Genomic DNA, 26,747 nt, shown 5'->3' on the forward strand with positions numbered 1-26,747 from the left:
AATTAAGCTAAAACATATGGCACCAACAAGTTTAAGAAGGTTTAGCGATTCTTTGAAAGGATAGTTGGCTCTGTGAACCAATAAATTCTAAATTGTTTAAGTTTTTACCGACAAAAGCGTTGTCAAATTCTACGAGATAGTTTTTCTGATATCTTCCAAGTGTAAAACTACCATAATTCACCATTAACAAATAAATGAAACCCAAGACTAACAGAAATTACAATAGATAGCCTAGTCAAGCTCAAAACGAGCAAAAATTAAAAGAAGTATGGCTGACAACACATGTCAAAGACAACATGATGTCTTTTTCAGACCAAAAAATAATTTGCACTTTACTTAAAAAAAAAAAATACACAACAAACAACCGTGTATTGTCAGTTGATATACATATTCTGCAAGAGCGGATCTAGGATTTTTGTTCGGGGGGGGGGGGGGGGTTACCCGATTTTTTCCCGTTTTTCTGGTAAAGTTTTGTCTTTAGAGGTATTTTTTAGACTAATTTTCGACTCGGTCAAAAATTTCGGGGGGGGGGGGTTCAAACCCGGTAACCCCCTCCCCCCATGGATACGGCCTTGATATTCTGATATCTATTCCTTATTGTCTTAATGCTTCTTTATTTGTTTAAGTAAAAAAAGTGAAAACATTTAAAATGTATTTTGTTTTCAGTAAAGCACACATCTTGTTCTGGTCTTGAGGAGGTGTAGGGGTTGTCAGCCACATTCATACTAATTGTTCCTATTTTAGGTTTGAATCGGTTATTTATTGTAATTTCTGTTCGTTTTGGGTTTAATTCATTTCATGAAGCTGATTTGTGGCAGTTTTAAACCTAAAAAACTATTTGAATTTATTTCTACTCATTTGTGGCTTAACGAGGCTGATTTTTTTCTAGTTTTTATTCTGAAGATTATTCGAATTTATTTCTGCTCATTTTTGGTTTAATGAGGCTTTTTACTTTTCTTTAAACAACTTATGTTTCCCATTAACAAATACTATCTGTAAGTGATTAAATAAATAAAAAAAAATCAACTGAAAGCGAGGAGTAACATCAAACCTTAAAACGAACTAAAATTATTACATATTTGAAAGAGGTTGCCTCTTCCTTAAGACCCCGCTCGTTACGTTAAAGTTTTATTTTATAGAATTTAAAAACAAAGCTTATTCTTCTAATTAAACGGCCATTGTGTTTCAGGAATAGTTCTTAAAGAATTTGGACAAAAATTCAAAACTTTAGCGTAAAGAGCAAGGTCTTGTGGAAGGGGCAACTCCTTTCATATATGCTATAATTTCTGTTCGTTTTATGTTTTGAAGTTGCTTCTTACATTCAGTTGAAAAAACTTGTTTGTTTTTTTAATTTAATTTATGATAGTCTTTAAATAATACCGGAAATCCAGCTCTCTCTCCATGAAAAATTCCGATACCTGTGTGTTATTAAATAAAAAAAACAAGTTTTTTAAACTTAAAGTAAGGAGCGACATTAAAACTTAAAACGAACAGAAATTATTCCGTATATGAAAGGGACTGTTCCCTCCTCAACGCCTCGCTCTTTGCGCTAAAGTTTTTATTGTTTTAAAAAATTAAGTTGTGAGACAGATTCAAACTTTAGCTTAAAGAGCGAGGCGTTGAGGAGGGGACAGTCCCTTTCATATACGGAATAATTTCTGTTCGTTTTAAGTTTTAATGTCGCTCCTTACTTTCAGTTTAAAAAACTTGTTTTTTTTATTTAATTTTTGAACGTTTTTGAATACATGCAGGTTTTGATCTTGGCTCACCGTACATGAATAATTAAATCAAAATTTTCATATTAATTTACTTTTATTTAGTTAAATGGCTTTCTCGAAACTTGTTTATATTTTATTTACGGACGTTTTTATTAGTAATAAATATACGTAACTTACGGATTAACTTACGTAACGAACTTCTATATTCATATATTTTTAATACGTTTATTAGTGGGTTCTCCCCCTAGTCAATACCTTGCTCTTTAAGCGAAAGTTCGAATTTTGTTCCAATTCTTTAAAAATGACCGCTTAATCACAAAGGCCGTTAATTAGAATAAATAGCTATTATGAAAGTAATAAAAAATCTTTGGCTTAAAGAGCAAGGTATTGACTACGGGGTGAACCCAATCATATATGTAATATTTTCTGTTCGTTTAAAGTTTCAATGTTTCTGCTATTGCAGTTGAAATACTTGTTTTTTTATATTAAATTTCTGATCTTTTTTTAAATAATGCTGGGAAGTCCGGCGTCCCCTTCATAGCAATGTCCCTTCCCCCATGAAAACTTGCTTCATGGAAAGATCCTCCCACATAACTCCCGACCCACCCCCCCCCCACTACCAGGAAAAATCTCCCCTGAAAACGTCTGTATACTTCCAAATAACCAATACTATATGTTAACATTGGGTAAAGTTCATAGCTTTTAGCCCTCCCCCCGGGTACTTTAGGGGATTAAGTAATCCTAAAAGACATATTTATTATATTTTCGAACATGGTGAACAAAATGGCTATCTCAAAATTTTGATCAGGTGACTTCATTTTTGTAGATGGGAGCTTGAAACCTCTACAGTAGGGTTCTCTGATACGCTGAATATGATGGTGTGATTTTCATTAAGGTTCTATAACTTTTAGGGGGCCTTTCTTCCTTTTTTCGAAAATCAGCCAAATCTTCTCAGGCGCCTAACTTTTGATGGGTAGGATTAAACTTGATGAAACTTATATATTTGAAATCAGCATTAAAATGTGATTCTTTTGATGCATCTATTTGTATCAAAATACCGTTTTCTAGAGTTTCGGTTACCATTGAGCCGGGTCGCTCCTTACAGTTCGTTACCACGAACTGTTTGATACGCCACTCACTCAAGTTTACGATGGGTAAAACTTGAGAACAAACCGGTTTCTTCGTTACTTTAGAAACAAATTTGGGCTATATATTTACATTAGGGGGGGGGGTAAAGTAGGTACAATTATTCAGCATATTATGAAATAAAAATTGTTTTCGGACTTGAAACTGTCCAAATACTTTACCCCCCCCCCCTTATGTGCAAATATATAGCCCAAATTATATATTTCCCATCTATTATGTCACTTTTCTTTGTCTTGTCTCACGCTAACATGAAAGAAACTAACGAAGAAACCGGTTTGTTATCGAGTTTTACAAAGCGTAAACTTGAGTGAGTGGCGTATAATACAAAAGTACCAAAACTGCAACCCCTACGAAAATAAAACTCAAATAAAATTCTCTAATTTGGAAAGCCTTATTTCCCCCGGGGGGGGGGGTATTTTCCGTGGAGTGGTATTTTTCACCGGGGGGGGGGGGGTGTATTTTCCACGGGTGTATTTTCCGGGGGGGGGGAGTAAAAACCGACCATCATTTTGTGCGTTCTTTTTTTAGCATTGATACTAAAACAGGACAACATCAACGCTCTCCCATTTTCTTTCTGACGCATTTTCAGCAGTAAAAGATTTTTATAGAATCTTTCAAACCTTATAGTAGAACAAGCTTAGTCCTGAATTTTTTTGGAGGAGAGGAGGGGAGGAGAGGGTTGAGCAATTTTCAAAAACGCAACAAGATTTGTTTATATGTATTTTTTTGTTACATTTTCACGTATCGAACCAACATTGGAGGGGGGGTGTCAAACCGAGTAAACACCTTGGATAAGGCTTTGCAGTAAAATACGCAATTGCTTTTCGGACAGTACTTCCTTCAATATTTACAACGTAGTCAAGACCCCCTGAAACTGCCGGTGTTTATTTGCTGACTTTCATTTACCTATCTCAATTAAGTTCTGTAAAATATAAAAAAAACTTGTCTGTAAAGCAACTGTTTATCCTAGGCAAGGGGTGAAAGCACTAGCCTGAAAAATCCTCCCAAATAACTGATTTGGGCAATAATCCAATCCCATAAATATCGTTCATATAGATTAATTTTCCAAATTATGAAAAGGGCACCAGTTTTCAATTTCTAGTTTTCAATTATAGGACACCAGTTTTCAATTATTCACTTCCTTCAGCTGAAAATCACCACAGGGGCCGAGCATTTAGGGTTGTTCTGTCCTTGATTCAGTTCTTAAAGCGAGGGGTAATATAGAATCCTAAATTAATCAGTATAAGATTATCACACTTTCAACCGTTCGATAATTTAAATTACTGCCCTAATTCTGACATCAAACTTACTAGTACATATATGGAAAACATTAAACAATTTCTTTATTACTAACATCCCAAAGATTTTTTTTTTTACACACTTGAAATATATAAAAAGCAGAACAATATACATAGAAAAAAGGCTGTTCTACAGTGTGTGCAACATAGTGAACTGAAGACAACATAGTACATAGTGAACTGAAGACAACATAGTGAACTGAAGACAACATAGTACAGCAACTATTATGATAATGATTTCGTTTATCACTTGAAATGTATTGCGTATTATTTCGACCACATCCAAGAAGTGAACTTAAGATAATCATAATGAAATACAAGACGCGGAATTTTTGTATTAATATTAAAAAAATAGTATTTAGTATTAAAGAGCTTATTATTAAAAAAAAACTACAACAGAGAATTATGGAAACCGGGCTGCCCACAACGTATAGATGTCACTAAGAATAGCGTTGAAGGGAGCTCTACCTCCTGCCGTTACTGCCGCCTGCCACGTTTTGAGAACACGGTTCTGTTTTGAACCTTGATTATTTTTCTTTTTTGATAACAAGGTTTCGTCTATTTCCGTTATATGGCTCATTTCTCCAATTTTCTCACAGTTTTTCCGTTGCAGAGAAAACACACACACTTCACGGAGGTATTTATTCCAATCGCAAACTGTATGTGAAGAAATGCCTAACTCTCGTTTACACCAAGTCACAGACGTCAATTCGTAAACCCAGCAATAAATGAAACGAACTGCAGCAACAAATGGTATTCTACTGTCAGCAAACCAAGTATTGACACGCAAACCGACTTTTTGCTTACATTGCAATTTACAACACCTCCAAAATGGATTAGTATGCTTCTCATACAAGTGTAAAGTCATGGTGTGTCCATTTTCGCACTGTTTGGTTTCGGGCAACAACTTCTTATTCTGTAAAAATCGAATTGCCTCTTCTTCAGTCCTTGGCAAATTCCGAATCTGGTAATCCCCTGGAAAATTGAAAAAAGTAGCCCAAAATGTGATTTTTTAAATATGTTGACTCCCTTCCTCCAAGGACCAGATCCATTCTTATCCAGATTCGATATTTTACAACTTGAAAACAATGAGCTACCGTCCTTTTTACCCATTACGGATCTTAAAAGTGTAAGATTACGGTTTTTCCCAATACAGTTTTGGTGCTACGGGAATAAAACCTTTAGAAATAGTTATAAAAACCAAACTGAAGCTAAGGAATATTTTCAGAGTTCCCATCTCAACCCCTTCATTACCAATAAGATTCAAATAAATATATGCATAGGCTATATTTAGCTATATTATGCATAGGCTATATTTGTTTCGCGGGGGGGGGGGCAATTTGTTTCGGGGGGGGGGACAAATCCTTCAAACCCATTATTCTGTGAGAAAAATCAGAAAATTATGGAAAAATGAAAAAAATCGTGAGATTTCGTGGGGGGGGGGCCGGAGGCCCCCTGCGTACGTTCCTGGGCTATTTTCTATCTACAATTAATGCTTCAACTTCTCGTGCTTCCCCTAGTCTAATCAGTGCTGGCGAGGCAATCCCAGAGCTTTAATTAATGTTTCGATTTCTTTTCCAATTTATATAAACCTATTAACGCATTGAATTATAAGCTTTAATAGGGGGGTAGGATCGTAGGTCAGAGCTTGGAATAAACCTTTTTAAACTTCAATTTGGGCTGTACATCTAGTTAAACAAGTTCCATTTACCCAGCAGGCCAAACCTTTTTAAGCTTATGAGAAGTCGATGGTGCTCTGGACTAGGGCTAAAATGAAGGAATAAACTCAAAAGCTTTTTTCAGAGACCCTATTTATATGCTAGTTCAGTTCCTGACAGTTTATTTTACCTAATCTAACAACTTCCTTAGCTATTGAGATCCGATTTTTTCCGATAATGCGTTGAAATTAAAAAAAAAAACAAAAAAACTTCCACGGGTTAGTATCAGTATTGTACGCCCTCTTCTTTTGACAAGGCCCAAAGGGGGTGTACAATTGGAGCTACTAGTTCCTCAAGATGTTATTAAACGCACACCTGGGTCTTACACAATACTATATCGCACCTGTAATGGTATAGTTCACCTGTATGTTACGTAATAGGGTTTGTTTACTTATGCAAAGATTTCTTTGGATGTTACGTAATAGGGCTCGTTAGAGTCCGCTAGTGAAGCAGGAGAGTCCCTGTTGCAAATAATAGATCATGATCCAATATTTACATGTGAAGATGACCCAATCTGACGTGCCTTGTTTTGGTTCCAGTGGACCTTTATAATTCGCAAAAAACAGGTTTTGAAGGTCAACGACACGTGAGTTGTTAGATCTTTCGATTCACTCACCTCAGTATTGGAAAAGAGATCAGTGTGTCAACGTCAAGGATAATGTTCTTGGCACATTCTTTAGTAATGGATGCTATAACTCTATTGGATGTTGAAAGCGCTAACAATGGCGAAATGAAACCTAAAGTGCCTAAAGTAATAGCAAAAATTATAAGGGGTTGTCGGCTAACCCTAGAATGGGACGATATTTTTGCACGATATGTAATATCATTGAGCAAATTCAAGTCGGAAGAACAATTATGCTTTGCAGCAAAAGTGAATATAATGCATATAGAAAGACTATAAGACGGATTAAAGGCCAAAGTAAAATAAGTTGAAGATGATGATCTGAATCAATCTATAAAAAAGGACGAAGTTAGTTAACCATATTACTATCAAGAAAGAATCTTCATTCATTTTTAGTCTATAATCGGTAGTGAGAGTGTCAGGATTAAAAATGCTTGGATTTGAGAAACAAAAAATTATACAGAATCTAGTGTCTTGTGACAAATGTTTGATTCTAGATGATGATTTTCTAAAGTTATCTCTTCAAAGAAAATATTTTCTCGAAGAAGGCTTAACAATATAATGAGAAATAATTCTCCATCTTTGGACTATTGTATGAAACTTTTACGTCGTGGCCCAGATGCATTAACTCAGTTTATTAACATATTAATTGCAACAAAATAAATTGATATTGTGGTTTTGCTTTTACCCACTACCTAGAAATTCGTTTAAGACGGCCATTTTGCAAAGCAACAATAAATAAGTCAAATAAGTTTTGTGAAGTCACTCGATTACTCTTCCTCCTAGAGTACATTCATTTTGTTAATCATGAGTAAGTTTCTTTTTGGAAGTGAGACAGTCAACATTGAAAAAATGTTTTACACATGTCCATTATGTTTGTATACATTGGATGGCTGGTCAACCAAATTCAGTACTTACCCTGGTATCATTGCAAAAAAACCTAAACGCAATTTTAATTTATTTTTAAGATTGGTATCGTCGTGGTTTTAAATTGTTTTTGGAGGAAGAACCTGGTCTACGCTTCAATTACTGGAATAATGAGAGAGTCTGGTTTTCACGACATCGCTGTGAAGATACTGGCTACTATGATTATAAACATACTGACTTTTATTTGGCCGTTGAAGAAATTGATTCTTCATATGAAAATTTCATATGTGACATTACTTCAAATAAGCGAATTGAAACACGTGAATTTTATAATATGAATCAAAGTAGTATTATTGACTTTACAAAGAGGACAAAACTGAAGTTACATTATATTGTAGAAAATATGACCCTGACTTCGCATGCCAAGATGAATACAAGTTGACTCCTGACGAGCTCCCGCCACTTATCATTACCGATGGCTACCTACACGTGGAAGAAGAAATCTGAAGGACACAGACATTTTATTGTACATAAACGTTTTATTAATAAACAAATTCACAGACATTTTTAAAGCATTTCACCCGTGGAGCACTGAAATTTAAATTATTCAGGTAGAAAAGAATATTTTAAATTAGAAAGCCGTTAAATCAGGGATTGTCTACACAAATGCTAAGAAATTCACTGTAAGTATATCCACGACATCGGAAAACAAAATATAGTAGTGCAAGAAAACCACAGCGTTTGGTTGATAAATCTTGTACTCGCTTCAGATTTTGAATAATGGATTTTTTATTTTGCTCAAGCAAGTTTTTGATGTGAGGCGTGTAGAAAGCATACGGTAGGCCAAGAGGATCGAAAAATTCAATATTCTTCGCTGTTTGAAGGATGCATAGCCAATGTCCTGCCTTTACAGTTGATGGACTACTATTAACAAAGATAAGGGTATTGTTATAACTTTGAATATGATCGAGAAAATCTGGGGGTAAGCAATAGGATTTGTATTTGGACAAGTAGGGAACCAAATTGTAGGGACCTAGACAAGTAGGACAAGTAGGGATCTAGAGCTTGTGGTGTAAAGAACTCTTTTTTGGATATAAGCCTGTTTTACACTGTGAGTAATTTCCCAGTGGACACTTATTTGAACACTTTTATAATCGGCGTATCTATGGGTTGGTTATTTTGATAGCTTTGATTTCCCCTGGGAAAAATTAATGTAGCTCTGTGTTACCGATTAAAAGTTGCCAATAGAAGATTTTATTACGCAAATCTAATAATACAATATTCGAAGGTAATTAGGCTGAGATTGAGGTGGGGAAAGAAAAGTAATCAAAAGAGGGGTGGAGAGTTGTTAGCGAGAGCTATGGTACCTGCTGGGCTTGCCCCTTAAATTGCGGGGACAAGGTAGACGGCCTCCAACACTTCACTTACTTTTCTCGCATTGAAACCATCAGAAAAATATCATTCAGCACTTGGGTGGTGAAGTTGTTTTTCAGGAAAGATTATACTTTCGCATTGTATTCGTTTAATATTCGAACGGTGAGCATCTCAATGAAATAACCTTTTTGATACCTGAACATTTACTTCATAACGAAATTGGACCGTCTCCGGCTTGTGTTTACCTGCTACCTGTTAAATGATATTTGATAGCGTTTTTGCCTTACGAACTACGGATAAACTATGAGTGAGAAATTTGTTTATTCGGCGCTGCTGAACTTTCTTTTCCGTTCGCTGAATAATGGCAATATGCTATCGCAAATAATTGACTCCGCAGTTACGTTCTATGAAATGGAAAGGATAAATGAAGCCCGAGTTTTGCTGCATGAAATCACTTGCGCTACCGAGCGGTTGTTTATGAAAGTCAAAGATGAAGATAACGTTAAAGAACTATGTCATACAATGGCCTCGGCGGTGAAAGATCAGAAATGTAAGCTTCCGGAGTTTGTAATAGTGGACCCACAAGAAGTTCCTACAACTGCAGACGAAATCAGTGCAGTCGTAATTACCCGTGTCAATGAGATGTGCAGAAAGGTAAACGGATTTATAGAATCGCAAAGCCAAGAAAAATTCAGTCAACTACTTACCCAGACTTCAAAAACTTCCGTCCCCCTCCCCAACCGTTGTCCTACGCTGCAGTAGTAATAAAAACCTTTCCTCATGAATTTAAAACTCCCGAATCTCGCAAGGAGTTTACTACCCAACGGGGCAAAAATGACTGTGATGAGGTTATTGAACTGAAGCGTTTCAAAACTGAAACTATGCTGCTTGTTAAGAACAAACACGCCGCCACTCGCATAGCCGAAAAAATAGCAAAGGCTGGTTCAAACTTAGAAGTCCGTGCAAAGACCCCATCATACATCGGTATCGTTACGCATGTGCCTCGGGATGTTAAACAGGAGGAATTGAAGGCCCTCTTCATGGGCATAATTGAAATCAAACGTAGCGGTACTGCACAGGCATTTAAACTCTATTTCGAAACCACAGCTGACCTCAAACTTGCCGTCAAAAGCCCGCCAATGGTCGCAATGGTTGGAATAGAGCGACTAAATGTGAAAAACTTCATTTTTTTGCCTCTCAAGTGTTACAAGTGCCATAAAAATGGGCATAAACCCGCTTCGTGTACAAATGAAGCTGTCTGTCGCCGATGCGCGAGTCCTAAACACGTTTCATCAAAGGACAGCCCCTGTACAAAGCCGATGCGTTGTGTAGCTTGTGATTCGTTGTCTCACATCTGCTATCACGTAAGATGCCCTGAAAACTAAGAAGTGATTGCAGATAATCCTAACCATGGAAATTAGCGTCATTTCCTGGAATATACATGGCGATGCTCTTAATAAGCGCCCTGTAATTGAAGAATTCTTGAGGAATCACGACGTGTTGTGCTTGCAAGAACATTTCCTTATTGAATGCAATAAGGAGCTCCTTGAACTCCCTGATTCCCACGTGTTATATTTTTCGCCAACCAAACGTCTTCTAAGCCACGGCAGACCCTCTGGCGGCATTGCTACCCTAGTTCGCAAAGCAATTCCCAGTGTCCTCGTGGAGACCTCAGCCAATCATATCGCTATTCAAATTGCGAATCTGACCGTTATTAACACTTACCTTCCGACAGATAACGAGTCCGAAAAATCTGAAAAATGCTTTGCTCACGCGGCCAAATGACTTGCAAAATGTGTTACCGGCAATGGTATGCCCGAAAAGCTCCTGATTGGTGATTTTAATTGTGACTTATGTGACTTGACCTCAACTCAATCAAATCTTATCCTGCAGCTTACCAGTGATCTAGAAGTTCTAATGAAAAATCTTGACGCAACTTATCTTCATCATACTGGGGCCACTACCAACATCGGTCGCGTCTTACCATCGGGAAATCTGTCTCAAAGCTAAGAAAGAGTCCTATCTTCAATATACATTTCTGAACATTTCCCGACAACTGTCAAAGTAAGAAATTCTACTGCTGGCCTGACAGTCAAGATTCCAGTCTGGTTTGTCAAAGAAGAGTGGGAAAAGACAGACGCATCATCTTTCCAATCGGTCTGTTATACAATCCTTCGTAAGATCAAAACTCCTTTCATTCTTTTACAAAAATCTGCAGATATTTCCCGTGACGATGCTCGTGTGCTTATGGACATTTATTGTGCTCTTATTTGCCATGCCATTAAATGCGGCGTATAAGCTGCTGTGCCGACAGTGACAATCAGGCGTGGAACACAAATTCAAGGTTGGTCTCGGAACCCCGAACTGAAGTCTGCGTGTCAGAAATCTAAGTTTTGGTTCCAAGTCTGGCTTGATCGTGACATACCACGAGCAGGCTGGGTTAACTGTGTCCGGAAACCCACAAACTGTGTATTTGCCAGAGTTCTAAACAAGCACAGGTGCGATTGCATAACCAATTTTCTGAAAGCGTGAACCAAAATCCTAGTGCCCTGTGGAAACATGCCCTGCGACCCAAAAGTTATGCTACGCCGGATTCTGTTCCTCGTGAAGATTTCTGGGAAGACTATTGCCACCGAGAGTTTGCACCTCCCCCCTCCAATCTTAGTGCAGAACATGCTGAAAAGCTTAGCTACAGCTTGAAGTGCCATGCAAATAGTGATTTTGTCGTAACACGAAGTATGGTTATCTCTGTTATAATGAAGTTAAAAAAGAAATTAGTAAAGGTACTGATGGTATCTGCGGTGCTGCTCTTGATTTTAGTAGTGATCTTCTGATTGACCACCTGAGCTTACTGTACCAAATGATATTCTCCTCTGGAATAGTGCCAAAATCTTTTTGCGAAGGTAAACTGATCCCCGTGTTAAAGCGAGGTAAATCTCCCCACCTTTGCAGTTCGTATAGACCCATTACTGTGTCGAATGTTTTTTGTAAGTTATTTGAGTTGCTAACATGCGATGAAATTCGATCAAAATGTTACGTTCCTTTGGAGCAGTTTAGCTTTCAGAAGGTACTAGGGTGTGGTCATGCCCTGTCGGCTCTATGTGCTATACTTTTCGATGCTGATGCAGCTAGTGAATCTCTAGTTCTTGGTAGCCACGATGTTCACCGTGCATTTGATTCGCTCGTCCACGAATATATTTTGCATTCGACATATAAGAAGGGGGTCAACCCTTCGGTGATAGGAGCGTATCGTGATTTAAATGGTAATCTCGTGGTCCGTATTTATATTCCTGGTCTGTGATATTTATGTTGTTTTACCGGTTTATAAGGGAGTGAGACAGGGATCTATTGTTTCACCTGATTTTTTCAACAATACAATAATAGAGCCACAATCGCAAATTGAATGTTCATGCATAGTTCGTGGTTTGAATATAAGCCTAGTTTGCTATGCTGATGACGTGGTTATGCCTTGACGGACCATTGCGCGCCTCGAGGAGAATTTTAAAATGTTAAATGATGAATACCGGAAAATTGATCTTAGTTTCAATGCAGCTAAGTCTGAGATTGTTCTATTTAATTGGAATGATTCGACTGATGTATCTGTTAGACTTGGTGATATTTTTTACAACCGGGAATCACCCACTTGACTAGCGGACTCTAAAAAACCCTATTACGTAACATCCAAAAAAATCATTTGCATAAGTAAACAAACCCTTTTACGTAACATACAGGTGTACTCTACGATTAGAGTTGCGCTTTAGTATTGAGTAAGACCCAGGTGCGTGTATTAACATATTGAGGGACTAGTAGCTCCAATTATACACCCCGTATTGGCTTTGTAAAAAGCAGAGGGTCTACACTACTAGTATCGTCAATATTCGCCTTTAAATCAGTTTTTAAAATGCTGTACAACTCAATATTTACGCAAGAGGAAGGGGTCTTATGGCATGTGTCCCCATAGAAGAACCCCTTAAGAAACTTGCACTATATTTGAAAGTGAAACGATCGTTCTCATTTAATTTAGTAAAAAAGATTAGCTAATCAAATTTTTATATTTGGACATATTTTTGAAAGTGAAACGTTTTACGTTTTGAAAGTGAAACAATTTTAATTTTATGTTTTGTTGTTCTCATTTAATCTAGTGAAAAATATTGGCTTATCAAAAATCTATATTTGAACATATTTTTAAATTCCCAGCCATGTGTAACCCAGAGTGCCTCTAAATTAAGCAAGGCATCTGCTTTCACTGTATGTCACATCTGCAGCGCACAAACCTCTTATAATAGAAAACCAAATTGTTCAAGGGACGATAAAATGGTTTGCAATAGAAATGAATCTGTTGTTATTATTTAGACACAAAAACAGTTCCAGCGGTGGAATTTTTCAATGACAATCTACTATACATGATGGATATACAGAAGCCATCATGGTTTGTTTTAAATTCTATAGGGATATTAGAATCAATAGTACATAAATTATATTCGAAAACTGTAACCAGTACTCTTGTACCAGCATTGTTTTCTTACTTATTGGTTTAATATCACGAAGAAGGTTTAACGGCGATTCCCTAAGGCACTCTTGAGGATCAATGAATCATTTCACAATCGATTTCTCTGGCCTTGAATGTTAGTTGCTTAATGATTTAACCCTAAAGCACTTGGAAGAGCAATGAACTCTTGCCCAACCGATATCTCTGGCTTTAAATGTTAGTTGCGCATTTTTAACCCTAAGGCGCTCTTGAAGGTCAATGAACTCTGGCACAATCGATTTCTCTGGCTTTGAATGTGATTTGCTCAATTATTTAACCTAAGGCCCCAGGAGGAGCAATGAACTCTTACGTAACTGATTTCTCTGGCCTTGAGTGTTAGTTGCGCAATGATTTACCCTTAAGGCATTTGGAGGTGCAATGAACTCAAAGTAAGGGTTACAGCTAAGTTGCGCAAAAATTTCCACAATTCATTTGCATGCAAGATACTGAGTTTTATGACTCCTCCCCGCAATGAATTCTACGGGTTTTATCTACCCGCAATGAATTCAGACGGTTTTACAACTCCTTCCACAAGCCATAGGAGATAACCGGTTGTGTAACTATATGAGTCAATGAACTATTACTTGCGCAATTGCGCAACAACTTTCTCTGGCCTTCGGTGTTAATTACGGAATTAATTATCAGACGAGCATAGGAAAAACCCAGTTGCGTAACTATTGGAGTCAATGAACTGTTAATTATGCTACTGCGTAACAACTTCTTGTTGATTAATTAGTTAGACAAGTGTAATTGCATCTAATTGGATGTAGTCGTTTTTTAAAGCTGAATTAATTCCGTAAGCCCAGACAAGGCGATGCTAATGGTGTGCCAGAAAACCAGTGAAATTTGAACAAACCCGGTAATGGCGATTTCCTAAGGCACTCCTGAGGAACAGTGAACTCTGAACAAAGCTGGACAACGCAGTTCTACCTTTCTTTATGCTATTTTGAAACAGATTGCGTAATGATTGAAGATGATGGCTAAGCAGTTTACGATGATTTCAGAAATATTTGACTGGTGTATCATGTGAACCGAGGACACCTAAGGATGCAGGAATGACTGCTATTTAACTGAACTAACTATTCGATGTTGATAAATTGTTCTTAGACAAACATTGACGAAACCCTAACATATAACCTTATGAATTAACAACTAAATGAAATGAGCAGTATCCTATTATTACGTATTGCGTAAGCTCTAAATGGGTACCTGGAGAAATCTGGGGAAGGTAAACAAGAAGTTGTGCGAAAGAATTGGATGGCTGGCCCCCATCCCTCTATTGCACTTCATGGCTGACGGGCCTTGAGACGGAGATCAGCACCGCTGGTTCGAACCTTAAGGGTCTAGTGCCGCATCCTTTACCTTTTTAATACGTCCAACCACGCCCATAAGCACTACTCTTTTCTTATTTAGTGGTTTAAGATCACGAAAACGGTTTAGCAGCGATTCCCCAAATACTGCTATATACCTAACTAAAGTCATTGATGGCGATATTTTGAATTTATGAATTATTTGTCTGGTGTAGGAATTGAACATGACACTAAAGATTTCCTATGGTAAAAGAACGATGCGTTAGTCAACTAAACCAAAAACTCAATGATATTAATATGTTCTTAGAAAATACATTCTAAGCAATAGCTTTCATGCAGTTGCTTTGCCATTGAATTGTATGTATTTGTATATCATATATCATCTTTAGTTTAAAAAACAGTCCGTCCTTCTAGCCATTCTTGAACGTTTGAATTAAATCCATGGATTATTTTCGAACCTGGGCCTTCAGGGGGAGTAAAGAGCAATATCAAAACTAAAAAAAAAACATAAACACTGCCTTCGGATGGCTTGCGAAGTTAGCCCTTGTGCGGAATATTAATTATTTTTTATTCTGAACATTTTTTAAACATAGATATTTTTAAAGCTTTTTGCCATGTCTTAAAACGACTTTAGATATACTTATATCAAAAGAAATTCACTTGATATTTTCAAAATACGAATGGAAACTGATATATGCTAGTCGCAATTTTTCTTTCCGAAAAATAATGTTTGCAGTAACATTTTTTTAACTTAAAAATTCTTCCATCTTTTTATTTTAACTTAGAAATTTTTTTTTGGAACTTAAATTTTTTTCAACTCTTTTTCATGTCTTAAAATGACATGTTATCTAGGATGAACATGGTTTTTGGTTTTTCTTATGCAGCCGCCCCCGTGGTACTCTGAGGTTGGTCATCGACAGTAGTTGGTTTATTATATGTTTTTGATCAATATTAATTATGCAGTGGAAGGATAAGCACTTACATCATATTTTAAAAAAATGAAGATGAAATATTTCAAGAAATTATATATACATGATAGTGTTATTGTAGCATTGAATGCTGACAAATGTAAATATTTGAACTACGAGACAAGTACTAATGGTGACACTTTTTGAAACGTATGCGTACAGTCATGACAGTGAGAGGTTAAATTTCTTTGGAGTATCGAAAAAATTCAACTCTTATGAAGGTGGATATGCGAAAGTGAGATCTCCACAAATGATACCACTGAAAGAGAATGCAAAGATAAAAATAATAGTTGATGACGAGGGGCATGTTCTTGCTAGTGTTTGTGGTAACACGTTAGACGTTGATAAACTCTATTGCAATCTTTCGGGAATTAGCATTCCACGGAAGGTAAAAAGAAGAAAAGCGTACTCTTCTACCAATATCATGAGCCATATCTTGTCGACGTGCCGGAACTGTTACATGTGTAAAAATAATGTGATAATAGACAGTGAAATCGCAGGCCAAAAAAGGGCATTTGGCAGATAATATCACCAAGAACATTAAAGAAAAGTAAACGAAAGGCAAAGCACCAGTGAACGTTAATAGTATCATTGGTAGTTTACCAACAGAAACCATCATTGAACAATATAATAGCAATGATAAAAATAAAGTGTGATGAGCTTGTAGGTGAAACCATGTTTAAAGTTGTGTATGACCCCAAAATGAAATAAGCGCCATGTTAAGATAAAACATGCTGAATTATATTTTGGTGTGTATTTAAAACATTCAAACTTTTTATGATGATATTAATAACATGTAGTATTGTACGTGCCATTATTTCAGTAAGATTATTTCATTGAATTCATTTGTTATGTTTCCAATGTTTTTAGGGTAAACTAGCAACTCAATCATTTAGAATGTTTATTCAACAGTCAGAGATGCAAGAACCGGAATTTTTCAGACACAGACACTACTACCAGGCTCACAGGTGGCGTATTGGAGGCGTATTATTTATCCGTATAGGTGGATAAGGTTTTTACCAAAGTCTGAGAGAGATGAAGCGGATTCTTTTTAGACTTAGAGAGATATGAATTGGGAACTTATCAAGATTCAGAGGCATTTTGTTAGGATTTTTTCAAAAGTCAGACACCAAAAATTTTCCCAAACAAAAAAAAGAATTTACACTTCCGTTCTGAATTTTCCCAAAGAAGAGAAAAAAGTTCAACTTCTGTTCTGAAGTTTCCCAAAGGAGAGAAAAAAAGTTCAACTTCTTTTATATTTTTTCTAAAGAAGAAAAAAGGTCAATTTCAGTTCTGAATTTTTCCGAGGATGAGAAAAAAGTTACACTTCTGTTCTGAATTTTCCCAGAGAAGACAAAAAAGGTTAAATTTCAGTTCTGAATTTTCCCAAAGAAGGGAAAACAGCTCTTGTGATATGGCAACATTTAAACTAAGCCTAGATAAATTGCCTCGTCAACTACCTTATTGTTCTTTTACAAAAAAGGAAAAAAGACTAGACACTATTTTATCTTGTGTCGATAAGCAACGCCGTGTCCAGGACTTTTGTGCGGGGTGAGATTAAAAAAAAACTTTAAAAAACGCATCAATAATGTTCAAACGTTTACATCAATAATTTATATATATATATATATATATATATATATATATATATATATATATATATATATATATATATATATATATATATATATATATATATATATATATATATATATATATATATATATATATATATATATATATATATATATATATATATATTTAGCACGTTCGCTAGTAATCTACGGGCCTCTGGGCAACCAACAACTCTTTGGAATCCAAACTGGTTATCTCCAAAGAGTCCGATGTCTAGCTCGGGAAAAAAAGCATATTCAAATATTTTACTCAAAATGCACGATACACTGATAGGTCTGTCAGATTTACAATCATTGGTGTTTTTCCCTTTCCTCGCAATCGATGTTATAATTCCTTTTAGGAAACTGTCGGGAACAATACCCCTAGTGACGCACATCAGGCAAAATAAGTTGCAGATAAGATTAAAAACTATCAGTTAAGTTTTTAAAGTGCATTATTGAAAGGCCGTCAGCGTCTATCTCGTTCTTACCTTTAGACAGAGCTTTTCTTACGGCGGTTTTAACCTGTTTCAGAGATATGGCGGGAGCGCAATCCTGTCCTGAAAAACGTTCAAGCCAGCTAATAACCTCTTCTTCATAATATTTGCTTATGGCAAGATTTTCGATCCCGATAACTGACGTGTAATAAGAATTCCAATCATCCATAGTCAGAGAAGAACTATGTAAACTTCCATCGGTTCGGATTATATTTTGCCACGATGTCTTATTTTCGGTGAAATGTTGTCCGATAATATGGTATTTTTTTAGCTCAGCTTTATATTTCAGTTTAGTGATCCGTTTCAACTCAAAAACATTCCCATATACGGGTCTTCCACATGCAATCCAAATGCTCAGCCATATTTTTGCGCGTTGCTTTGCCGTCTGAAGCTCAACAGACTACGACCATCTCGGTTTTTTTGTGCCAATCTTTACACTCCTAGTAGGGACTGCTGTTGATTGGGCCATTTTCATGGCATGAACAATCTGATAGTAATAATTGTTAAGACAAATCATGGCATATTCTTCAGGAAGACTGGAACATAGTAAGTGGAATGGCACTTTGATGCAAGAAAGAATTGAGGAGACAGTGGACATATACAAATCAGCATCGAATTTATTCCGATTCTTCTTCTCCACCCACCTTCTTGTCTTTCGAATATTAACGTTCTGTGACGGCTATAGATGAAAATTCAGACCAAGATATATATATATATATACACACACACACACACACACACACACACACACACACACACACACACACACACACACACATGCATACATACATACATACACACACACACACTATATATATATATATATATCATATATATATATATATATATATATATATATATATATATATATATATATATATATATATATATACGTATATATATATCACACACACACACACACACACACACACACACACACACACATATATATATATATATATATATATATATATATATATATATATATATATATATAAAAACGAGCAATAATTGTGTATTTATTTATGTATGTATTTATTTTTTCTCGAAAATGGCTCCATATTTTTTTGGGAAAATTTGGATTCTAGGATTTTCTGGCCTAAAAAAATGATTTATATAGGTCAAAAATTTGAGAAAATTCGTTAAGAGCCTTAATTTTGGATAAAAGATTCATGTCCGTGACGCCATATTTATATGCATAATTTTTGAAATGATGTCATGTACTAGCATAAAAGCCTGTGCTCATGTTATCAAGTTTCTACAAAATACTGCATTCAGTTATAATGTAAACTGCAAAAATATTAATGGTGTCTGAGCAAGAATTTAAATGTTTTAATCCAAACTAGAAAAATACCTGAAAATTTTTAAATTATTTTGGTTTTTCGTTAGATTTAATCTATTCGATACGTGATTAAGCTTACAGTTTTGAACGCAACCAGTTATATAATGCTAGTAGAAAGACCCGAAAACGAAAATTTGCAATTACTACAAATGATGACTCTTTGGAACCACCACCTGAACTATCAAACGCGATAAGACCGAGAGAATGGCTCGAAAAAATTAAATTCGAATGGTTGAAAATCAACAACCTGGACCATCAATTGCGACAAGACAAATACGGGCAGCTAATGCAAAGAGCATTGCTAAATTGTCCATATATATATATATATATATATCATGCAGAATTTTCCTCTTAGATGTCTAGTAACATAATGAGAAAACACAGAAATTCACAAATAATAACACAGTGACTTTTTTATTAATTTTTTAAAATCAAAATTATATCGAAAAAAATAAACAGGAATCTAGTATTTCTCCCCTTGTCCAAGTTTTCAGCAATTATTTAAGAACTGTCTCTTTCTTATATAGGGAACCATCAATGATCTATAGGACTACATCACATGACAACCGTGGATAATAATAGTAATAATTATTCATTTATTACCCACTATGAGCAAAAAGATGTGGAGTAAATAAAAAACAAAAAAGCAAACTTGTACACCTAAGAATTATTTAGGACATAAATTATGGTGTGCAGTAAGACCTGCAGATTCCGACAGCTTTCACGCAAGCACTGTCACTTTTTCCCGTAAATCAGGGATACCGTATCGTGATATTAGTTGCCGGTTCCGGAACCACGGAAAAAGGATTCAAAAAGTGAATTTTAACGTGTTGTATTTACATTAAATTATTACATTAATATTCTTACATTTCTAACAAATTATAATCTAAAGTTATTCTAACTCAAATAGGTCACATGTAGCATAATGCTCTTATTGTATGTCAGCTTGAGTTTTATCTGTTAACATAATTCCTTGGAGACGAAGAAGACCGGCGGATTTTATTATTTAATTTTCGACGGAAATAACTTTTTTCTGTAGCAGCTGTTTTCTGTTGAATCTAGGTAAGAAATGATCTCTACAATTTCCAAAGACAAGAATTGAATTATATAAATCTAGTATGCATTAATGAAATTTTTTAATTGTATATATTATCATCAAATACCCTATCTCAATAGTGAAAAAATACCACGGTAGCCATAAATAAAGAATATTTGCTAATCATATTATTGTTAGCAATAAATAAACAAAAAAAAAACGAAAAAAGAAAGAAAACATTGCTTTCCCTTACGCTTGAAGTAAGAAAAGAAAAACTAACCTGAAGAATTTAAGCTTGTGTTTGGCATTCCTTCTGTCCTTTCCATTGACAAATTTCCAATGAGCTTTAGAAAAATCAAAATTAATTATGTGAATGTGGACACTTTCCTTATAGAATCAGGATCGACTTGAAGTTCAAAAACACATAAATACATCTCTTAGCAATATCAATATTGCTATTATAAGATTTTAATTTCATTCAGTAAATAGATAAAAAATACCACTAACCACATCAGCTCCAAATCCCAGGGCATGATATAGAAGAGGAAGGGAAAAATAATTTCAAAAAATACAAAGAAAATTTCCCTTTTCCCTCAATGAGACAAATTAAGAAAAAGGTCACTACAGTAGCATCTGTAATGACGGGACGGAAGGAGGGAGGAGGGTACAGTATCATCTGTAATAACGGGACGGAAGGAAGGAGGAGGGTACAGTATCATCTGTAATAACGGGACGGAAGGAGGGAGGGGTATTGCATAGGTTGAGTATAAACAAGCTTGTATTTTTTTCCTAGATCCGCATTCTGTTTGCAAAGAATGCGGATTCACCTCAAACTCAAGTAAAAACACAAAGAAATGTGAACAAGCTGAAAAGCTTGACGCATTTGGAGAAAACTTTTCTAAAAACTCTTAGCTGTTGAAATACGGAATACTCAATGAGATTAAAAGAGGTATGATGAATTATTTGACAAAATAAGACAGTTTTGTATGGAAAGAAATAGCTAGATAGACATGATGAGAATAAAAAACTGAAAAATTACTTTAGTAAACATTTCCTTCATTTTTGCTCAGGAAGTTACAAAGTTGGGCAAAAATAATGAACAGGCGATTTTCAGTGATACATTTAAGACATATTAAATGTCTCTATACATTTAAGACATTTAAGACATATAAGACATTTAAGTTTCAAAAAAATATAGTCTTCAATTTTAATAGATCCCATTTATCCAGTGATTGTAAAGAGACATTATAGAACCTATAAAAACTATAGTAATTCAAAGAAATTATAGACATTAGTTTTTGTCTTGTTCAGTGAGTAATAGCAGGTCTGTGTTTAGAATATTAGTTGTAATTATTTGTTTTATTTTTTCTCTTTCTTTCTCCAGTGTGTTTAGTTGTCGCTTTTATATATGTTTTTATTTACTGTTTTTTCTTCCTTAAATTTTCCCTTTTTTTGAGAGAGGCTCCCGGAGATGAAGCCGAAACATTCGGATTATTTTTATTCATAAAAAAAGCAGGTAAGTAATTTCAAGTCCGTGAAACTTGTTAATACCTCAATCGAATATTTCGACCCTATATCCAAGGACTGTGCTCAGTAGAACACATATAAATCAAATAAGTCTTGGGGAGAGTCGGGCAGTTAAAGGTAACATTTTACTGAAAGTCTTGTTTTATTTATATATATTTTGCTGAGGAAGGCCCTTGTATACGGGGCCGAAATATTTACTTGAAGTATGAGCAAATTTTACTCTAAGAAATATTATTTTACCTGCTGTTTGTTCTTAACGTTATTAACTTCTTAAAGAAAAAAAGACATGTGTCTCGACCTGTAAACTAACAGAGGAAAGATTCCTTAAAAGGAAAAGTCCGCAACCAATCAAGTCCAACTACCCCAATAGCAATCATATTCAAAAAGCATCCCAAAATACGGTCTAAAAGGTCTTGTCTGTAGTCTCATGTTGAAATAAATAGCCTCATATTATAACTTTTTTTTTAAAGAGAACCCCCCCCCATCCGAACTTTTAGCTCTTTTTAAACATGGATGCCAATCTGGAGTTTTTCTTTTGATATTTTTATATATATGTTCTGTCTGAAAATAGCTGGGCTGTAGCTACAAACATGTAACTTTTTCGTCCTGATATGTAACAAAAAGTATGAAATACAAAGGACCTTGTTTGTTGTCTCATATCCTTCTTTGTATGTACACATGCTAAAAGAAAAGGTGATAGATGGCATGAACACGGAAAAATTAAAACATTTGATTCATGGTCAAAGTATAAAAGAGCTAGAAATAGAGCAAGTAAGTTACTTTGTCTAAATCGCCGAGACATTGAGTCAATTGTTATAGCATCAGTCCTAAGTTTCCCAAAAAGATTTTTGAAGTATGTAAGAAGGAATCAAGTTTCACAATCCCCATCATCCACTTCCTTTATAGATCCTGAAACTCTTTCACATATAGATGACAACTATGTAAAATCACAAATTTTCAATAAGGTATTTGGTTCAGCTTTCACACAGACACACACAGAAACACGAGCTCAATTTACTCCTACAGATTTAACAAAAGAATTTGATGATTAAGATTTTGCGGTCCAGCAGTTTCATCAAACACTCCGAAATCTTGATCCTTGAAAGGCGCCAGATATTGATGGATTTTCAAATATGATGTTACGCGAACTTGCATCAGTGCTTGCTGGACCACTCACATATCTCTTTAATATTTCTCTCTCGTCTGGTGAATGTCCTTCAGCTTAGAAAAAGAGCAATCATTAGGCCGTTGTACGAGAATGGTTCAAAGTCCCATTTTAAAAATTACAGACCAATTTCAAATATATCTATCTTTTCCCGTATAATGGAGAAAGTTCTGGTGAGCAGAATCCAGGCACATTTTGAGGAAAATAATTTATGGCATTCAGCTCAGCCTGGTTTCCGTAAACGGCAATCTTATAACACGCAGCTTCTGGAGGTGATTCGTGATTTTCAATTGATGGCGGATAATGGTATTTTGTTTGATTGTATTTATATTGACTTTTCTAAAGTATTTGACAAAATTTCCATCCCCCATCTGATAGAGAAATGTCAACTATAGGGTATTGGCCCACGAACTAAAGCATGGATAACGGATTATCTTACAAATAGAACCCAAGAGGTTGCAGTAAGTGATGCTCTGTCATCACCTATGTCTGTCATAAGCGGAGTTCCGCAAGGCAGATGTATCGGGCCGGTACTCTTCTGCCTTTTTATCAATGATTTGACACGTGTAGTTAAGAATTAGACCTTAAAAATGTTCGCAAATGATGTGAAAGTTTACAAGTCAGTCATGAATGAACATGAGATTTCTTTACTTCAAGAGGATTTGGTTGCTCTGCGCCGGTGGTGTACGGCAAACTCTATGTTCATTAACGAAACCAAGTGCAACGCTGTGCACTATTTGCGTAGAGTCCCTCAACATTACCATTACTTTGTTGGTGGTAAATCAATTTCAAGCGTGGAGTGTGTTCGAGACCTTGGGGTTTGCTTTGATTCAAGTCTCAAATTTGATAAACATCTATCGGATATCACCCATAAGGCAAATTACCAATTACTACGTCTAAAGCGTACATTTTCTAAGTTTAACCTTCGTTCATTGATTTCACTTTATGTATCCACTGTACGTCCAATACTTGAGTATTGCTCATCAGTATGGTATCCCCTTAATAAGAAAGAGAGAGAGAGAGGGTTGAGAGAGTGAAACATAGGGCCACCAAACTCATAACTCACGTGAGACATCTACCTTACCACGAGAGAATGCAGAGACTACAGTTGCCTAGTCTTCAGTTCCGACGTGATAGAGCCGATCTAATAAATATATTCCGCATTGTTAGGAACACTGATAATACCACTCCAACTCACTTTTTCATTTTACAGAATACAGTAGTATCCGTCAACACCAACACAACATTTATCCACCATGTTCACAGAAAAGATTAGGCCAAAACTCTTTATCTTGTCGAGTGTGGAAGACTCAGAATGTACTTCCGTCGGAAATAGTTGCGAGTACCACGGTCCAGTCTTTCAAAAGTAGAAAAGCCTCTACAGATTTCTATACTAGGTCTTATAACAATCCGTTTTGAGAATATTTTTATTTGTTGTAATAGCTGTTTTGTGACCAGTATGTTTTTCAGTTATTTTGTATGCTTACTTTTCGGTATATTTCAGTTATTATCAGATATGTTTCACTTAGTTCGGTATGTTACTGTATGTTGCAGTTATTATGTTTTCAGTGTGTTAGTTTTCATAGAATTGTATGTGTGTATTATGTTGTCAACATTGTCATAGACTTTTTATAATTGTATATTGCGATAAGCGTGATAAAGCTTACCGTATTTTGCTATTAATATATAATAAATATTTTAGAAGATAAGCCAACATTTATTGCGTCTGATCATATATTTTTCACCAAACATAAACAGGTAAACTCAACATAGACTATTCTTCTTGTAAATAACCAAAAGGGGAAAGCCAAGTTTCAAAATAAAAGTTAAAAATTAATGATTTGCTAAAATAAAAAAAAAAAAAGGTAAAAACAATAAATAAAAAATTAATACTTACATTTTCACTGCCATAATCAAAATCTTCTCCATCATCTTCAAATGGGCTTGAACTATTGTTTCCTCCTTCACGAATGCCTATGGCAAATTCATCATTGACTTTCTAGAAAATAATACCAATAAAAACGAATGCTACTATCATCAATGTATAGATAGGGATGTTCCATTCACACTACATTGTTTTACGGATTGACAGAGGAAATTGCTCCACAATCCTGAAAAAAAAACGAGGAAAAGAATGAAAGGAAAAGGGAGTTTTTTCAGTAATGTTGGCCTTTCTCGTGGAAAAACCTTCTGGTAGATTTCCGACAGGTTTGGTTGGCTAAGGAACCCAGCATAATGCAGCCCACGTAGTCATCAAAGTTAATAAAGTTTTTCATGAAATTGCACATCATATAGTTTGTCCCACTCACACAAGAATTTCACTTTTTTGACTTTACGAAAAACAAAAAAATTAATATAAAGACGACAAACGGGTCTATGGCCAGTAAATGAAAACGAAGAGAAACAAAAACAAAATCAAACAACTATTTTAGCCGTATACAACAAGGCGTCTTCAGCCTAGAAAAAAAAAGCAAATAAACTAGAAACTAAGACTAAAAAATATAACAAAAAAATATATTTAAAACTAAAATGGACTAACATAAAAAATATAATATACAATTACTTAGCTTTTGATGCTGCTAGTCGTTTAGGTTTGTTTTAATCACTTAGATATATTGAAAGACTTTATTTTTGAAGATTGACTCATTTTTTAGAATAATGTCATAAATAAAATCAATATCTATGTTACTAATATCTCTATTAATTGATAAACCTGCGAAAATGTTTGTTTTTTTTTCTAAACAGCCCATTGAGTGAAACCTTTATCATTTGAAATGAATGTTGCTTCCTCGAACTGTACTAAATGGTCGGTATTATAAAAGATATGTTTTGCTAGAGCTGAAGTAGAACTTTCCGGGGTTTTGTAAATTCTAGAGCATTATCTATTGAGTTCCGGTGCTAAATAAACGTTCCACAAATTGTTGGTGTGTTCGACCGACTTAAAAACTTTCCGCAAGAGCAAGGAATGCTGAACACTCCACTTGCCAAACTGTTGCGTGTTATCGTTTCCTGAATTTAGAAAGTTACTCAATGGCCTGATGATTTAAAACAAGTTGCAACATTAGGCCTGTTTTTTCACTCATCAATGTGCTAAGATCTTATATCTTTTATCAGAAAACACTTAAAAGTGAAATATTTGACCTAAGATCTTACATGTTTCGTCGTTTTGTGCAAACTTCGTTCATCATTCTACTCTGATCAGCGGTCTTAGAACAATGACAAGAATATCATCAAAGTTCTCACATCATTGTTCTATACGGCAAAACAGTGGCGGTCTCACACTTTCTACTAATATCAGTGAGCTGTAGGATCTTAGAACAAAGATGAGTTAAAAAACGATAATCTTTGCAGAAAGATGTAAGATCTTAGATGTAAGATCTTAGTGCTAAAAAACGGGCCTATTATGTTTCAATAGCCCGTTTAATTTTCTTCCCAAGAGTTGGTATGTAAGGTAATGAACCATATCTATTGGAAATTGTAGGGTCTAAAAGTTGAGAACCTTCACTTTTTTTTAAGTTTTTCATGCTTGATCTGCCTTTTCTTTATTATTTCATTTACAAGTTTTACAGAATACCCGTAACAAAATCAAATATCCCTCAAATGCAATAATTCACTATCCACATACTCCAGGGAAAAATTTTACCAACTCTATCAACCAATGACATGACTGTTCTCTTTTTTACTGCAATTGGGTGACATGAAAGAAAATTTAAAAACCTGTCATTATGAGTTGGTTTTCTATAAATGGAAAAAAGTAAACCATTATTGCTTTTTATTAATAAAATATCTAAAAAGGGTAGCCTTTCTTGTTTTTCAAGCTCTAGTGTAAATTTAATATTTTTGTCAAACCTGTTTAAATGGTCAAGAAACAAGTTTAAAGACTCTAAATCATGTTCACAAAAACATAAAACATCGTCTATGAACCTACCCCAGAAACAAGGAGACAGACGAAAACACTGAATAGCTGATATTTCTATTGAATCCAAAAATAAATTATCCAGGATCTTTAGTTCGGCTT

The 26,747-nt window shown here is 35.2% G+C and overlaps 1 protein-coding gene across 1 annotated transcript in view; it reads right to left on the reverse strand.

Moving 5' to 3' along the window:
* Positions 1-4,202: 4,202 nt before the first annotated feature.
* The window catches only part of LOC148939939 (uncharacterized), a 54,969-nt gene continuing 32,424 nt past the window's right edge, over positions 4,203-26,747 (reverse strand). Inside the window, exons 3-5 of the mRNA XM_089105918.1 lie at positions 24,627-24,728; positions 20,318-20,381; positions 4,203-5,137 (exon numbers count right to left, since the gene is read on the reverse strand). Of these exons, the coding sequence (XP_088962044.1) occupies positions 4,566-5,137; positions 20,318-20,381; positions 24,627-24,728 (738 nt within the window). The 3' untranslated portion in view covers positions 4,203-4,565. The remainder of the gene's footprint in view (positions 5,138-20,317; positions 20,382-24,626; positions 24,729-26,747) is intronic.

The sequence above is a fragment of the Artemia sp. Qi Xiang Cuo genome, chromosome 20 (genome assembly GCF_049724085.1).
Source record: "Artemia sp. Qi Xiang Cuo chromosome 20, ASM4972408v1, whole genome shotgun sequence".
NCBI classification, from domain to species: Eukaryota; Metazoa; Arthropoda; class Branchiopoda; order Anostraca; family Artemiidae; genus Artemia; species Artemia sp. Qi Xiang Cuo.